Here is a 16,404-nt window from a genome sequence, read left to right as displayed (position 1 = left end):
AAGGGACAGGCACTACAACCAGGGACACCTTTATTAAAAAAATACAGATCAGACACTTGTCATTACAGCGATGACCCAAGCCAGGTCACACAAATATCTACACCAAGAACCGTGAGGACACCTGAGGAAAGGCGGAGAGGCTGGGGCACCCCCAGCTCGCCTGGGCTCAGTCGAGGCTCAGCCTCTCCCGGTTCTCCCACAGCCACGCGTGGTACACGTTCAACTTGTGGTCCTGTGGCTGCACCTGGAACACAGGGAAAGTTGTTCTAAAACACCTCATCACTGCAACACTGTGAATGTTGGTTTTCTATTCCCAGGGGTCGGTGGACACAAGCCCGGACCTGCCCCGGCTGCAGTGCCCACCTCCTTCCACTCGTTGACGCAGAAGATCCTGTAGGAGTCGTTGCCGTACTTGCCGATGCCGTGCAGCTCGATCGGGTACCGCCACCGCTTGCTCAGGTACTCACCTGCAAGGCAGGGCACAGCCCTCGGGCACTCCCTCACCTGCACCAGGCACAGGGAGCCCCTGGGCAGAACTCTCCTTCTGTGCCAGTGGAACACGGCTCCACTTTGCTACATTTCAAATGAAAACTCCAAGTTTTAGGTGTTTCCTGGTGAATGCAGGCCATGAATCCCCACGGGTACATCTTAAGCACTTTTTCAGGAGAGCTTCAGTCACCTCTCTCTCCTCAGAACAAAGTATTCCTCTGCAGGTTCTGAGTTTAGAAAATATTAGAATCATAGAGAAATTCCACTGGAAGGGCCTTCTGCAGGTCACCAGAGCAACCCTGAGCAGAGCCATCCTATCTGCCATCCCACTGCTGCAAACACAGCAGCAGTGCTGTGGGTGTTGGGTCTCCTCTACTCCAGGAAATGTCCTGCTCTCCTGCACAACTCCCCCTGGCTGGCACTTCCCTCCCCATTCAGACTGGGATCAGCAGCTCAGCCTGTGTGACACTTAACAGAGCCCAAATGATGCACAAAATAACCCACTAGGTCACCAAATTGCCAAACAGAGGAGAAGCCACAAAGCAGCATTTGGATTGAAGCCGTTTGCCTTTTGCCAGTGTAAGAGAGACCATTCCAGGTATCAGGAAAACCCACCCGAGAACCTGATGATGGTTTTGGCTCTGAGTTCGTAGAGGCCGAGAGGTTTGAGCAGCTCTGACATCTCTTTCCAGTCTGCAGCCCTGGCTACCTCAGGAGAAGGGTACTTCTTCAGGAACTCCCAGAGCACTGGAATTGCCATTTTCCCTGGTGAAAGAAGCCTGTGAGCAGAAGGCTGGGCCAGGAATTCTCCTTCTGCATTATCCAAGTGCTTTCTTAAGTGAGCTTTTCCAAGGCAAGAGTTACCAACTAAAGATTGTTTCACGCTGATGTGAGTTAATATACAACTATTCTTTCATTAATGCCATTAGGACTGGCATCAGTTTTATCCCTGCAACACCTCCCAACATTCACACAACACCAGCTCCTGCTACTCCGCTTACCTGAAGTTTTATTGAGAAATATGGTGGCAATGAGAAGCTTCCATGGATCGTGGAAGAGCGTTTCCTGGACCAGATTGAAAGGAGAACGTGGAGGGGTCCATTTTCTGAGGGCTTTCCTTCTGGGCGGGTTGGGGGCTGTACAGAGGCAACACAGAAATATTTATTGGTCAGGAAAGGACAGATTTACCTATTTAGTTAAAAAAGAAAAATTAAAATTAAGACCTTGGAAGCAGATTGATCTTTGTGGGGGCACTGTGTGTGGATGGAGCCATGGCAGTTCCCACACAGCCTTTCCAAGGCTGCAGGGGACTGTGTCCCCTCTGGCACAGCTGCAGCCAGAGCCAAGGCTGCCAGCCTCAAACTGCAAGGCATTTGCCAGAACATCACTTGACCCTGAGCCATCCTATCCCTCCCCCATAAAAAAAATACATTTCCCTAAAGAATACAATACCTTCTTTGCTGTATTTACTGGAAAAATATGGACTTGTTTTCCTTCTCTCCACTTGTGTTCGTGGGACAGACTCTTCTGTAAAGAAATAAAACCTCAGCATTAGGAAGAAGAACCAACACACCACTTTATGCTGCGATGGAAACAGAAGAAATTTTTGTCATGCACAGAACACACACATGCCCTAGATTCACTGCAGGTCTCACACTGTAGAGCTTGAGAGTTTGGAACAGAAAGTCCCAGGTGTGACTAAATCTGCATTAAGTTAAATGCTGTTGGATAAAGAAATGAGACAGTTTCCAATGTTAGAGCAGGTCAACCCAAAACAGAACACCTGGCTCAAACAGTCAGGACACCCTGGCAGAAGGTAAGGGCTGGAGTCACATTCTGCTCACACACACATGTACCTGGTGCCCCTCTGACAGCTGTGCAGCTCGTCCTGTCCCACGGCTCAGCATCCGCCTCGGTGTTGGATTTAACATCCTGCTTACCCACAGGCCCATCTGGCTCTTTCCCTGTCTCCAGTCCGTGGGATTTCTCCTCAGCTGGGTCACTGAAGCCTGTGCCCACAGGACCCTCCTCTGGCAGGTGCCCCAGGTCCCTCTGCGAGCCAGCAGCCACTGACCTGAGCCATGTGCCTGCCTGTGCCCTGGACACTGCTGACAGAGCTTTGCCTGCACCCACAGGCTCAGCACTCAGATCACCCACACCCTGGCTGTCAGCCCCACTCCTGTCTGTCTGCCTGCAGAACCTCTTGTTCTGAACACACTCGATCTGCCGTGTGCTACAGACTCTTCTCTGCCTCTTGCTCTGGGGGTCACCTTGGTTCCTCCTTTCTGAGCTCTTCACAGGTTTTCTACTCTGGACACTTTTCCCACCTGCCCCCTTCCTTTTTGTTTTCAAACCCTTCTCTGGGTCTGTGCTATCCGTGACCAAATCTGTGCTTTCTAAAGTGGATGTAACATCTTCCAGGTGTCCATTCCCAGTGTGGATGTTCTCAATTCCAACCTTGGACCCATTCTGCGCACAAAGCTCCTGCACTTGGCTATGACAATCGTCCTTCTCCAGGTCAGTCCTTGCAGCTCTTGTGCTGCATCCCCTCACCCCCGAGCGTGTGCTTCCCCGAGGAGCTGTGAAATCAAAGTCTGCTGCTTTCAGTGTTGTCTCCCCAGTTTTCTGAAAATACTCCACAAGTGCTCGTTTCGACCTCAGCTTCTTCCCTTCGGGGCTGCGGTAGGAAAGGAAAGTAAATTAGTGACTTCTTCATTCTCTTGCTTTTTGCTGAAAAACTTATGGTACATAAAAAAAAAAAAAAATAAGGACAGAAACAGTTGTTGGGGCGCGTTTGTGTGGCTCGGCCAAGAAAGGCCACACAGACCTACGGCCGCCGGCCTCACCTGACAAAGCACACGTCGATCCTCCCGGCCGTCCTGCCTGCCCGCCTGCGGCTGCTCACCCGCTGCCACCCGCGGGGAACGGCACTGGGCCCCGCCGGGCCGCGGGGCCTGCAGGGGAAGGAGAGCCCGGGTGAGGTCCTGCTCCGGGGGGCCCCGGGGGCGGCGGAGCAAGCCTGGGCCCGAACCAGAGCCCCACACAGTCCCAGGAGCCACCCGGCCCCGGCCCCGGCCCCGGCCCCGGCCCCGGCCCCGGCCCCGGCCCCGGCCCCGGCCCCGGCCCCGGCCCCGGCCCCGGCCCCAGCCCCAGCCCCGCTCCCGTCCCGCCGTTACCCGCCCGCCGCTCCCGCCGCCACCATTTCCCGCGCCCCGGTCACGTGACGCCCCGCGGCCCGTCCGGCGCGCGCGCCCCCCGGCAGCGCCCCCTGTCGCGCCGGCGGCCCCGCGCGCAGGCGCGTTGCCGTGGCGGCCGGCGCGGTGCGAGCCCGGGCCGAGGGGCCGTGAGGGCGGTGCGGGCCCGGCCATGCGGGCCGCGCTCACCTGGCGCGACAGGGCCGAGCAGTGGTGAGCGGCCCCGGGGACACCCGGAGTGCGGGGCGGCAGCGCGGGGGCGGTCCCGGAGGTTCACTCGGGAGTCAGACCCACCCTCACCGTGCCTTTACCAGTGTCGGCTGTGTGGCACCTTTGATGCTCAGGGAGTGTGTTTTCTGCCTCCTAAGGCGGGGTTTTTGGTTGGTTTGTTTTCCTCAGTATTTACGACCTCGCGTTCAAGCCGGATGGGACCCATCTTATAGTTGCTGCTGGAAACAGGCTGCTGGTAGGGAAACCTTCCTGTCCTCTCTCCTCTGCGGCTGTATGAACGTGATTTCTTCCACATTAACTTATGAATATAACCTATCCGAAATCCCCTTATCTCTGCCAGCCCAGCCTCACAGCCACATACATATTAATGCAGGCCAACTCTAAAGTGATTTGAAGCTTTTTAATATTTCTTACCAAGTTTTAAGCTCTATTTGCAAAAGTAATAAGATTTAAGTTATTTGCATCATCTCGTCCTCTCGTGCCTCGCCCGAGGTTTGAAATCCATGAACCTGCCCCCGGGCCTGGCACAGAGCACGGAGTGCAGGGGCTGTGCTGGTACAAGTTTCACTCAAATCTCTGTGGGAAGGGGAGAGACTCAAATCCACGTCCCGGTGTTGTGGGAACCTTCAGCCCGAGCTGTTTGTGGGACCCTGGAGCTGCTGCAAGAGCAGCTCCGGACCAGCTGCTCACAGGTCCTGCAAAGCTTTCAGGTGGGGCAGGTGTAGGAGCTGCAGGGAAGGGTGGATTGTAGAGTTCAGCACTGCAGGACAGCAGGAGTTATTTTCAGTGCTCACAGAATGGTGCATTTAATGATGCTTCTTTGCAGTAATTTACTACCTTTAAACATCTAATGTGGAGAAAGATGTTTAACAACAAGATGTAAAAGATGAAAATAAAAGATAAAAAACCAGTAAGATGTAAAATGAACTGGTGGAAAATCTCTTTTGTGTGTGTAATTTTCTAGTACTGATTCTTCTTTCCTCACAAGAAGTATCATGTTATAGAAAGCTGCTTCTATGCTTGACATTTTGTCTTGCATGAACTGTGTGTACTATGCAAAAAGCAGGCACAAAAGGAAGTGCATAATTTGTTGTCCCTCAGTAATTTAAGTTTTAAATTCACAGTCTTCACCCTAGAAGTGTTTAAGGCCAGGTTGGACAGGACTTGGAGTAATGTGATCTAGTGGAAGGTGTCCCTGCCCATGGCATGGGAGTGGAACAGGATGAGCTTTAAGGTCCCTTCCCCTCCAAACCAGTTTGTGGTTCTGTGATTCACTGGAAGATTTTTCATATAAGTTCTTCTGTTTGTATGTTTGGTTTGTTTTTTTTTCTCCCCATTTAAACAGGTATATGATACTTCTGATGGAACCCTAATTCAGCCTTTGAAAGGACATAAGGACACTGTGTACTGTGTGGCTTATGCCAAAGATGGTAAATATCCCTTTGGGGCTTTGTTAGTCTGGTTTGTGAAGTGCAGCTCTCCCATTTGTTATTGCCCATTGAAAACAGAGAAATGGGCGTTGTTTCGGTCACAGCATGTGAGTGCTGGGGTTTATTCTTTAGCAAGTGCTGGGATTTGTTCCTCAGTGGAGGGTTCAGTCTGCTATACAAGGTGCTGCCTGTAAGGTCACTTGGGAATCCAAGAGCTGGGGTCCCACTGCTCCTTCGACTTCAGTTTAAGTTTAGTACTGGTTAAGTGTATATTCGTGGGTAATGTGAGGAGAGGGTTCTCCCCAGAGATCCCTCTTTCTAGTACTCACCTTTTTTTCCATAATTCTTCTATCCTGGAGCTTTCTGATCTGATCCTTCACACGTTACCTACTCACTGCAGCCCCCCCTCTGCTTCCAGCTGTCATGGTCTCTGACTCTCATTCTATGGGACTCACTCTATGGGCTCAGGGGGCTTCCTGCAGCTGCTGCTGTTTGAGTGATGGGTGTTCCTGTGACAATGTACCCATTTTCCTTGTCACTGTTCCCATGGGGCTGGCAGCACCGGGAGGCCGGGTTGCTCCCAGGGCTGTGGGATCGGTGCAGTACAGCCGTTGGAATTCCACGGGGGTGGGGAAGCACCGGCACATCGAGGCACTCAGTGTCAGCCCCTTTATTACTTGAGCCTTGTCAAGGTCAAGCACTTCTTGCTCTCTCTTTGATTGAGTATTGGGAGTGAAAGTGATTTTTGTACGTGTGGGATTTAAATGATCTCCAATTCCTAGGCAAGCGTTTCGCATCTGGCTCTGCTGATAAAAGTGTGATAATTTGGACTTCAAAGTTAGAAGGAATTCTGAAGTACACGTAAGTGATGCCATTCAGTTCTGTGCTTCAAAAGCCAATTTTGATTATGCACTGCTGCTCTCGAAGAGCACAAGATGTTAGACTTGGGAGAAAGTTCATGAAGGTCAGAGGAAATGCCAAGGGTAGGGGAGGGAGGAGGAAAAGAACAGTTGAAGTATCTGAATGAGGCAGGAAAGCAATTAAGGGGATAAAAGTGGGTGGAGAATCGAAATAAATCTCTGAGTTCAGAGGGCTGGTAGAGAACTGGGGAAACTCAGAATAGGTCAGAATAAAATGAAAGACAATGTGACCATTCTGGTATAATATACCATAATTCTGGTTCAAAGATCAAATTAAAGATGGATTTGGTACTTTTGGTATATTTCAATCTCCTGGCTCTGTGTTTATATCAGCCCTCTGAAGTGACAACTCACGTTCTGTTTCGGACTGCACATTTATCACGAGTTGGTTTGCACGAGCTGGTCACTGCACAGAGCCTGCATGAGCACACTTGGTTTAGAATTTGGATACAACATTTAGTCATATTTCACTAACCACTCTTGCTCTACAGTTTTAGCTAATCTTGATGAAATACACTGTATCCTGCCACTTGGAGACGATTTTTGTAAGGTTTATTACAGATTTACTTTACAGTAATAGCAGATTAACTTGATGTACTATAAACCAATCCAGTTATTTTGGCATCTGGTAAAGCTTTCAGCTCTCTTGCTGAAAGTCAGAAAAGGGGCATTTAAGAATGATTTATTGAAATCTGATTTTAACTTCATTCTAGGCATAATGACTCTATCCAGTGCATTTCATACAATCCTCTCACTCATCAGCTGGCATCCTGCTCGTCTGGGGATTTTGGTATGTTTTTTCCCTTGAACCTTTCCATTGAGCCAGTGAATTCCATTACAGTTGATAGCTAAGCTAGCCACAGATAGGTACAGCTCTGTATCTGCAGAAGAGATGTGACACAAAACTATCTAAGGCTCAGTGACATTGGATACTGATTTAAATCACTTAATCTCAGTGGGAAAGGACAGTGTAGTGAGGGGCCACAGGATGAAACATGCTGCTCTGTTATTACTGGAATTTTTTGCAAAGACACCCTCTGTTATTTAGATGGATTTTTTTCCCATTTACTGATAAATAATATATATTTAAGTGTCCTTCTAGCAGTGGACAAGACTTTGATGCCTTTGGAGTCCCAGCTGAGTTCTCCAACAATATTAGTTTCCAGTCTGAACTCTGGCTCGTGCTTATTTGTCATTGGCTTCTTGTTTGTTTTTATCAAGGCTTGTGGTCTCCTGAACAGAAGTCAGTCTCTAAACATAAAACGAGCTGCAGGATCACCTGCTGTAGGTGAGTTTTAAGGATTACCTTAAGTCATTTAAGTTAGTTTCAATACAAACCATTCCAAATAAGATGCAAGCTTAAAAAAACCTGTTTTTTCCCCCCTTCTTTTTCAGTAGCAAAATTTTGGGGTTTTATTTTGTTCTGTTTATAACCAAATTCTTCTGAAAGCATCAGAGAGATGTTCTGGTCTCGAACAAGTGTCTTAGGTTCTCTGTCCCTCTGTTTTTCCATCTTGTACAATAACAATAGAATTAAATTAGAGGAAAAATAATTGCAATTTTTGTTTGTAAAGTTGTTCATCCTTTGTGCTGTTGGTGTTTTCATTGAAGGAGGTATTACTGTTGGGGGCAACATGAAGCAAGGGTCCATTAATTTAAGTTATCCATCTGTCCAGTACTCTGTCCAACAGAGAACAGATTAGACCCCAGGTCCCCTCTGTCCCACACCAGGCAGTTCTATCTGATCGTGTTCTAAATGTGGTTTTTAAAGCATTCTGGTGTGCTGCCAACACTGCCATCCCCAAAATGGATCTGTGACTTAGCACATGTTACAAGTGTTGCAAGCAGATGATAGCTTTAATTTATTTTTTTATTTCTGTGTATATGATAAAATGTTCTCGATGTAGTGCGTGCTGTTGCCATAAATGTGGATTTAGATGCATAAACAAACTGTAGATTTACTGGCTACCTCTCAAAACTCCCTCTTAGAAATATATTTGAATCTACCATCCCTGTGTGAGTGTGCTGTACCATCCTACCTTCCTGCTGCTTGTTTGTAGTAGTTTACTGTTCAATATGTGTGTGTTTTCTCAGCTGGACAAATGATGGCCAGTACCTTGCTTTGGGGATGTTCAACGGCATTGTCAGCATAAGGAACAAAAATGGTGATGAGAAAGTAAAAATAGAACGTCCAGGGGGTTCCTCCTCTCCAATATGGTCAATTTGTTGGAATCCTTCCAGGTAAATAATTTCATCCTTCCTTTTTTTTTTCATGCTGAATAGATAATCTGTGGCTCATTGATTGCAGAAGGGCTTGACTTTTATCCTTGATGAAACATGCCATGTATGTTACCTTTTTTAAGTGATCATATATTGGGGTTTCGGCTTTGCTGCCAGTCTTTAATTGAGTGGAGAAGCTGGGAACAAGTTTCACTTAGATTGTAGACGTGGGATTGTTTAGGTTGGAAAGCCCTCCGAGATCATGGAGTCCAGCCATTCCCTCAGCACTGCCAAGGCCACCACTGACCCGTGTTCCCAGGTGCCACATCCACATGGCTTTTAAATCCCTTCAGGGATGGTGACTCCATCACTACCCTGGGCAGCTGTGCCAATTCCTGACCATCCTTTCAGAGAAGAAATTTTCTTGATATTCAACCTGACCCTCCCCTGGCACAGCTTGAGGCCATTTCCACTCATCCTGTCCCTTGTCCCCTGGGACCAGAGCTCGACCCTCCCTGGTTCCCCCCTCCTGTCAGGGAGTTGCAGAGAGTGAGAAGGTCCTCCCTGAGCCTCCTTTTTTCCAGGCTGAGCCTCCCCAGCTTCCTCAGCTGCTCTTGGTGCTCCAGACCCTTCCCCAGCTCTGTTTCCTTCCCCCAACATGCTCCAGCCCCTCAATGTCTTTCTTACAGTGAGGGACCCAAAGCTGACCCCAGGATTTGAGATGCAGCGTCATCAGATCTGCAGAAACATTTCTTTTGTGTTTTTAATGATTTTGATTGATGGGGTTTTGGGGGGCTGTGGGGTTGGATTCTGTTTGAATTGGGGGGAGATAGGGGAACTATTTTTTCACTTCAATTCAGAGAGAATATTCTCTCAAATATGTGAACAAACAATTGCTATTGCAGTAGGTGGCAGAATTTTTGGAGTAGAGTAGATGAAGAAGAGGAGGAGTCAGTTTGCAGCTATTTAGAGGAGATCCCGGTACTGGAATCCAGGCCTGGCAGTAGGCAGGATAGTCAGCCAGAGAAGAAAGACCACGAGGAACAGGAGGCCCCTTTCAACTTGTGAGTGAAACTTCAAAGGAACGTATGTACCTCTGTTACCTAGAACAGCACTTTACAGGAAGGACCAAGGGCAGACTATTATGCAGGGTACAACCTCAGATATTCAAAAATTAGGAGGTGCTAGATTAATAGTTACCTGCATAGCCCTGGTTTGTTCTGCTGGTCTGTGTTCATCTGAGACAGGTGTGTGCTACTCCCCAGCTGCAAGTGTCACGCACCAACCAAAGGGAGGGGGCTTGCTAACACTTGGCTTTGTCATTAGGGTTTTTTATCTGATTTTTTTATGTTCAGATCCTGGCTAGAGATATTATCTGCAGCAGAACATTCAGGTTACCATCTCCCTTCCTAGGCAAGGAACTGTGGAGAAGGTGACTGCTTTGCTCCAAGCTGAACAGATCATGTCAGAGTACCAGAGTTAAATTTGGACCTGAAGCCTTTCCTCAGCCTGCTGCTGGTCTCACATGAACACATTACACTGATAATTGCAGTTCCCCCTTGCTCAGCTCTGTAGACTTGGACGTGGCGGTGGCCTTGTACTGCTGTAGCTAAATCAGAACGTGGGCCCAGGGGCTTCACATGTCAAGGGACCATTCGCTCCACTGCTCCCACAGCTCCTGGTGAAGTGATGCCTCAAACTTTGAGTTATTCCTCTAGAGAAGACTGGTTTTTCTTTTGTGTCCCCAAGTTGTCTTCCACAGTTTTCGGTTACAAGGAGTATCTGCTGTCCTTTCAGTTTGTGACTTTTAACAAGTAGCTTGCAGTAAATTCTGCTGTCCTACTACTTGGTTCTGTTGCTCTAGGAAATTTATTAATAATTGCTGTAGAATTACTACTTTTTTTTTTTTTGGTAGAGATGAACGCAATGACATTTTAGCCGTGGCAGACTGGGGTCAGAAACTTTCCTTTTACCACCTGAGTGGCAAGCAGGTATGTCTTAAGAGAGTTTGTTCAAGAGTAGCAGGGTATTTCTGATTCTGTTTTGCATTCTACATTCAAAGTGTTTGTATGCTGTTGCCTTATTAGTTACGTTAAATGTCTTCTGTTTTCCTGGCCTTTTATGTCTCCCTTTTTTTTAACCATTTCTCCTTCAGCCCTTGTTTCTCCCATGGCAGCTCAGCTGCTGTCTTGCAATTCTTGTATTAAAGCCCTTACAACTTTGCTGACTTCTGTGATGTGGTTCACTGGTCTGTAGAGAACATCTTTGTATTTTTTTCAGTGGTTAAAGGGCTTTTGTGAGTTGTTGCATTCTGAGCAGACTGGTTTGTGATTGGAAGGATTCTTGGACATATTTTAGAACTGCCTTTGGGAATCTTAAGGTAGCCAGTGGTTCTGGGTATTGAAAAGCTGTGCATAGATGAGACAAATGGTATCAGTGATGGCACTTGTTGCCTTCAGAAAATATGAAATGATCCTTTTGTTAACGTTTTTGATGTTTTTTATTTTATTTTGCCTTGTAGATTGGGAAGGACAGAGAGCTCAGTTTTGATCCGTGCTGTGTCAGCTACTTTACCAAAGGGGAGTATCTCCTGCTGGGGGGGTCGGACAGGCAGGTTTCTCTCTTCACGAAGGACGGCGTGCGCCTGGGCACCCTGGGAGAGCAGAACAGCTGGGTGTGGGCCTGCAAAGTTAAACCAGACTCCAACTATGTGGTGAGTTAGGACATTTCTCTGACATTTCCACAGGTCACCTGAGGTAAGACCATACATTTCAAACTCAGTTGCTTAGTTTAGCCATTCTTACTGAGGCAGCAGAACCTGAGCAGTGTCTAGGGAGGTCCTAGAACTGTCACTGGAATTACAAATATCCTGCAGAAGTGAAACCTGGGCTGTAAGAAGGATGTAGGGAGCATAACACCTGCTTTCACTGCATTTTGATTAAAAAAGAGAAGGGAAAAAGAATTAAAAATGTCAGCTAATAACTTCTGGACTGACCAAAGCTAATTCCATGATGGGAAGAAAATGCCTACAGGGCAACTCTCAGCCTGAAATGCTGCACTCTGAGTCCTGTACAAGTGAGAAGAGAATCAAAGTAAATTTAAAAATAAACACCTCCCACCCCCCAAAAAATCTAACCAAAAACTAACCGAGTAAACCTAAGCCCCCCACCCAGCATGGTGGTCTCTGTGGTGTGTGATGAGATCAGTCCTCATTCTGCCTTGCACTTTTACCATGGTTAAGCACAAGTCAGCTGTTACTGGTATCCGTCTACATTAGGCAGGAAAAGGGACGTGGTGCTCCTATAAATACCACACACTTTGCCAATTCTCATCTACATGTACCAATGAGCTAAAATTATTCTCTTCCTGTGTTCAGGCAGTAGGATGCCAGGATGGCACAATCTCCTTCTACCAGCTGATTTTCAGCACTGTCCATGGCCTCTATAAGGATCGCTACGCCTACAGGGACAGCATGACTGACGTTATTGTCCAGCACCTCATCACGGAACAAAAAGGTAATTCCAGGCAGGCCAAAGCTTTGCTCAGTTTGTTTTGGGTTTTAATTGATATCCATCAGAACACTTGGAGTATACTCTGCATGTATCTGACAGACTTTTGTTACTTTGGCAGTCAAACTGCAGAACACAGTTTGCAGGAGGTGAGTGTGAACTTGGACTGTGGAGGCTCAGCGTTGACAAGTTTAATGAAAGATGTGGGGATTGGAGGAGGCATTGGGAGGGACAGGGGCTCTAAAATAAGGTTTTAATCTCTGAAAATGAGATAAAAATACATCATATTTACCTTTTTTTTTCCTTACTTGTAGCCAGAAGAGTTTCAGCTGATTTTGTTTCTTCATATCTGCTGGCTTTTTATGGCAAGGAATCAAAGTACTGCTCCAGAATGTACTGTTGACAAATCATACAGGGTGATAAACTATGACGGGGATAGTAGATTACATAGGTGCAGAACAACAAACATATCTGAGCAAGAATGCACTTTGAATGTTAAAGGTGCTTTAGAGAGATTCAGTTTTAATGTGTTAGTTTTCTGATTTCTGTATCTCTTATTTTTGTGTCAGCTTATACTGAGTTGTTTTGGTGTTTTTTCTTTCTAGTTAGAATAAAAGGCAGAGAGCTTGTGAAAAAAATTGCAATCTACAAAAACAGATTAGCCATCCAGATGCCAGAGAGAATCCTGATTTATGAGCTGTACTCAGATGACTCTGCAGATATGCACTATCGGGTGAAGAAAAAGATTGTAAAGAAATTTGAATGTAACTTGCTGGTGGTGTGTTCAGATCACATTATTTTATGCCAGGTATGTGCCTTAAAAGCTAGAGTAGTCCTGGGGTGTGTTCAGAGTTGAACACAGCTGTCCCAGTGGCTGGCAGGACATGACTGTCCTATGGGATCTGTTACAGCTTTTCCAAGGCAGTGCTTTTGTGCTGTGCAGCACTGACATGCTGCTGGGCAGTTGCTGTGGCACAGCTCAGGTGGCTCTGGTTCAGTAAAACTGTCTGTATAGTGAATTTGATAAATTAACACAGAATCCAAGGGAACTTTTTGGTGGGAGAGAACTACTAGAAGAAGATTGGGAGTGTTTGGTTTTGTTTGTTCATAGCATTGGAAAACCTTAAGGTATTCACCCCGTTAAACTGACTATTTGACTGTATGATTTTTATATGTAAAAGTAGGCACATCTGCTAGTATAGATATAAACGTAGGACATCAGATACAGATTTCATCTTCACCTCCAGGCTGTATTTTGTATCTTACTGTGTCCTTAGGAGAAGAGATTGCAGTGCCTCTCATTTAGTGGTGTTAAAGAACGAGAATGGTTGATGGAATCTCTTATTCGTTACATTAAAGTAATTGGAGGGCCCCCAGGAAGAGAAGGCCTCTTAGTTGGCCTAAAGAATGGTCAGGTAACACATCATGTCTGATATGTGTCTTTTCACTGCAAATAAAATCTGTTCTGTGCTCCTAGGGGGAGATGTTAAAAGCAGCAGGCTGTTTTACAACCTAGAATTTTGACACAGTCTTATCTTGGGATTAAAAATTAATTACTTCTGTCTTTCATAGTCTGTGACAATAAATTTAATACAAATATGTTTAATTTTGTCTGAAGTCTGAGTTGTTAGGATGAACTGACAAAAATTGCATTCTTGTTGAACTGAGAGCACGTTTGCCTTTGGTGGGTGTTGGGGGTGTGTACAGCTCTCCTGAACACTTGTGAGGGTGTGGGTGTTCTCAGGTGAAAGTGCTGTCTGCTTCACACGCTGGGTGGCAGCTGGAAACGTCAAACTGGAGCTCTGAGGTATTGATAGAGAGGAAGTTGAGATCCTGTGTGTATCTGTTATATATGCCTGTATTAATGTAACTTTAACTAGTGGAGCATTAAGAATCTAGCTGTGTAGCATCTGATTTATTTGTATAGGCTTGCAACTTAGAGCATGTTGTGGCAGCCAGTCTGCTCAAGAGACCTCAAACTGGAAGCATTTACTTAATCTTAGCTCACAGTTTGTCTCTGAAAAAACTTACAACTGCACACTTTAAACAGCACCGAAATTGTTCCTGTTGCGCTGTTTCTAGTTTTAGGGACAAAAATGGGTGGAGTGACTTTGTTTCACACCTGTGTAGATCCTGAAGATCTTCGTGGATAACCCCTTCCCCATCGTGCTGCTGAAGCAATCCACGGCCGTGCGCTGCCTGGACATGAGCGCGTCGCGCAAAAAGCTGGCTGTGGTGGATGAGAACGACACCTGCCTCGTGTATGATATTCATACCAAAGAGTTGTTGTTTCAGGTAAAAATTAAAAGTTGTTGGGTTTTTTTAAAGGTGGGGCAGGAGGGCAGGAAGTAATTCCAAGCACAGAACATCCCCAAAGTGTTGCTGTGCAGAAATTCATGTAACTGTCATTTAAGCTATTAATCACATGTTGTAGGATTTGACTGTGATCTGTTTATCCAAACCACCCTTTCAGAGGTGGTAGAGAGGGAATGAGAAGACTGGAGATGTACGTGAGCAGCAGCTGAATAAAAAGCACTGAGACGTGACCTTTTCAGTTTAATTTAGAGCTCTCCCTCCTTTCCCTCTGAAGCATTACAGTAAATGAGCATTTTGGTTTTATCATTCGTATGAACAGAATTAAAGTCTAAACATCTTTGTTTGTCGTGTATTCCTAGGCTATGAAAGGAATCATGATAATGCTCCCTTCATTGACAGTTTAGCAGTCACTCATTAATGTTGCTTAAATGTTTTCAGAGCACACTGGATCGCAAGTATGGAGTTCTGCAAAGATAGGGTCTGTAACTTCCTTTGTGTAATGAGCAGAGAAATGATCAATTAAATCTGCTAACTAGCAGATTCCATTATTGTGGAATTTGGTTTTATGTTCTACAGTTTGATAGTAGAGATCATTAGTAAATCCACATTAAAGGCAAGAGAATTACAGCTGTATATTAAAATATAAAATACATCCTGTGAATCTGTTTAGGAATATACTAGGCTGTAGGATATTAAAAATGGAAATAATCAGTGTGTATACGCACCAGGCTGTCTTAGGTCAAACATTCTAGCTGAAGGAGGCGTATTATTTGTTAGGAAAGATGTGATTGCATCTGTTGTAATCCTGAGTTTTTTTGCTCACTAGGAACCCAATGCTAACAGCGTGGCCTGGAATACCCAGTGTGAGGATATGCTTTGCTTTTCTGGAGGAGGATATCTCAATATCAAAGCTAGTAACTTCCCTGTCCACCAGCAAAAACTGCAAGGCTTTGTTGTGGGTTACAATGGCTCCAAGATCTTCTGCCTTCATGCTTTCTCTATGTCAGCTGTTGAAGTTCCGCAGGTAATCCTTTAATCTCATTAAGTGTTGCTTTATATCTCATAAACATGAATGTTTAGCAAGTGAAGAAGCTTTTCTGAGATTTACTTCTATTCCGTTACTAAAATGATTGCAGTTCACACTTTCTTCATTGTTATTTGTTATATTGTGTGATCTATTTTATTTTTGTTTCTTCAGCATTAATTAAGCTAATTTCCTTTTTGCTGTTGATAATTGTTGTTTCTGATTCTCCCTTTCTACTTGCAAATGCACATAATCTCATTTAGTGCAGGCCTTACCTCCTTGAGTATTTTTACTGTATTCTTTCTATGTAACTTTTCTCCAGTTGTAATTTCATTTTTCTTATAAGTACATCAAATACTGTCTTACTGTTGCTTCATCGAGACGTGTTTAGGCAATATTTAAACTGTATATTTTAGACTGGATGTATGATACATGAGTAGTCTATATTCTAAATTTATGGATTGCCTTCCATAAAATGCTGTTTTCTGTGTCATGAGAAGCAATGGAAGGGTCTAAAACAATCCAAAAGACAAAACAAAGAAAAAAGGTTGGGCAGGATTTGCTGCTGAGGGTCAGTGCAGGAGGCAGAATGCCCTGTCTTGTACTGCCTGGTGAACAGGTGTGTTACAGACTCCTCTGTCCCCTGAGGCCCTATACAGGTCCTTACCGAGGCTCTTGTCCGGAGTGGTGGGCAACCACAGGGTCACCAGGCCTGGAACACTCCTGTCTGCCTTTGGCACACTGCAGAATACCAAGGTGCCACAGAAATATTTGCAGTGTCACAGAGGCAGCTTTTCCAAAGCTATGCTTTTGGAGGGAGGGAGTACCGAAGAGTGTACAATTTTCAGATAAATTGATAAAAATAACATAAAAATCAGTAACATTGTGCTGTGGTTGCAGACACAGGTTAAGGTAGTGATGCTGCAGTGCTCCCTATTCACTCAGAGGGTCAAACTGTGTCAGCAGACCCACATCCATCTGTGTGTGTGTCACCATGCAGCAGTTGGCAGTTCCCCTTTTAAATTCCCTTTAGGGCAGGTCCTTGAGGGCCTGAGCGTCTTCTGGGCTTAT

At 45.7% G+C, this 16,404-nt stretch overlaps 2 protein-coding genes across 6 annotated transcripts in view; one reads left to right on the top strand and one right to left on the bottom strand.

The window, feature by feature from the left end:
* Nucleotides 1–13: 13 nt before the first annotated feature.
* Nucleotides 14–3,692, bottom strand: MBD4 (methyl-CpG binding domain 4, DNA glycosylase). 2 transcript variants are annotated; one of them, XM_032699486.1, is made up of 8 exons: nucleotides 3,666–3,692; nucleotides 3,336–3,443; nucleotides 2,346–3,166; nucleotides 1,942–2,016; nucleotides 1,491–1,625; nucleotides 1,105–1,254; nucleotides 364–467; nucleotides 14–244 (listed from the first exon to the last, which is right to left on the bottom strand). In XM_032699486.1, exons 1-8 carry the CDS (start codon nucleotides 3,689–3,691, stop codon nucleotides 167–169), a joined length of 1,497 nt encoding a protein of 498 aa, XP_032555377.1. In that variant the 5' UTR covers nucleotide 3,692; the 3' UTR covers nucleotides 14–166. The 2 variants fall into 2 exon arrangements, with proteins under 2 accessions (XP_032555377.1, XP_032555378.1); XM_032699487.1 differs by having other exon boundaries at nucleotides 2,760–3,166.
* A 105-nt stretch (nucleotides 3,693–3,797) lies between these two features.
* The window catches only part of IFT122 (intraflagellar transport 122), a 31,679-nt gene continuing 19,072 nt past the window's right edge, over nucleotides 3,798–16,404 (top strand). For 3 of the 4 annotated variants that reach the window (XM_032699172.1, XM_032699171.1, XM_032699173.1), the window contains exons 1-15: nucleotides 3,798–3,896; nucleotides 4,083–4,149; nucleotides 5,260–5,344; nucleotides 6,127–6,205; nucleotides 6,978–7,054; nucleotides 7,486–7,552; nucleotides 8,359–8,505; nucleotides 9,390–9,548; nucleotides 10,400–10,475; nucleotides 11,006–11,197; nucleotides 11,861–11,999; nucleotides 12,599–12,801; nucleotides 13,271–13,408; nucleotides 14,124–14,288; nucleotides 15,136–15,333. In XM_032699172.1, the coding sequence (XP_032555063.1) occupies nucleotides 3,856–3,896; nucleotides 4,083–4,149; nucleotides 5,260–5,344; nucleotides 6,127–6,205; nucleotides 6,978–7,054; nucleotides 7,486–7,552; nucleotides 8,359–8,505; nucleotides 9,390–9,548; nucleotides 10,400–10,475; nucleotides 11,006–11,197; nucleotides 11,861–11,999; nucleotides 12,599–12,801; nucleotides 13,271–13,408; nucleotides 14,124–14,288; nucleotides 15,136–15,333 (1,833 nt within the window). In that variant the 5' untranslated portion in view covers nucleotides 3,798–3,855. The remainder of the gene's footprint in view (nucleotides 3,897–4,082; nucleotides 4,150–5,259; nucleotides 5,345–6,126; nucleotides 6,206–6,977; nucleotides 7,055–7,485; nucleotides 7,553–8,358; nucleotides 8,506–9,389; nucleotides 9,549–10,399; nucleotides 10,476–11,005; nucleotides 11,198–11,860; nucleotides 12,000–12,598; nucleotides 12,802–13,270; nucleotides 13,409–14,123; nucleotides 14,289–15,135; nucleotides 15,334–16,404) is intronic. The other variant, XM_032699174.1, reaches the window with a different exon arrangement.

The sequence above is a fragment of the Chiroxiphia lanceolata genome, chromosome 11 (assembly GCF_009829145.1).
Source record: "Chiroxiphia lanceolata isolate bChiLan1 chromosome 11, bChiLan1.pri, whole genome shotgun sequence".
NCBI lineage: Eukaryota > Metazoa > Chordata > Aves > Passeriformes > Pipridae > Chiroxiphia > Chiroxiphia lanceolata.
The sequence above is the reverse complement of the archived record's forward strand: the minus strand, read 5'-3'. Positions and strand labels throughout refer to the sequence as shown.

Coding starts and splice junctions, on each gene's coding strand:
- MBD4 (XM_032699486.1), bottom strand. CDS start 3,691: ATGGTGGCGGCGGGAGCGGCGGGCGG. Junction 3,444..3,665: donor GCGGCGGGAGCGGCGGGCGG/GTAACGGCGGGA, acceptor CTTCCCCTGCAG/GCCCCGCGGCCCGGCGGGGC. Junction 1,626..1,941: donor CAGTAAATACAGCAAAGAAG/GTATTGTATTCT, acceptor GCCTCTGTACAG/CCCCCAACCCGCCCAGAAGG.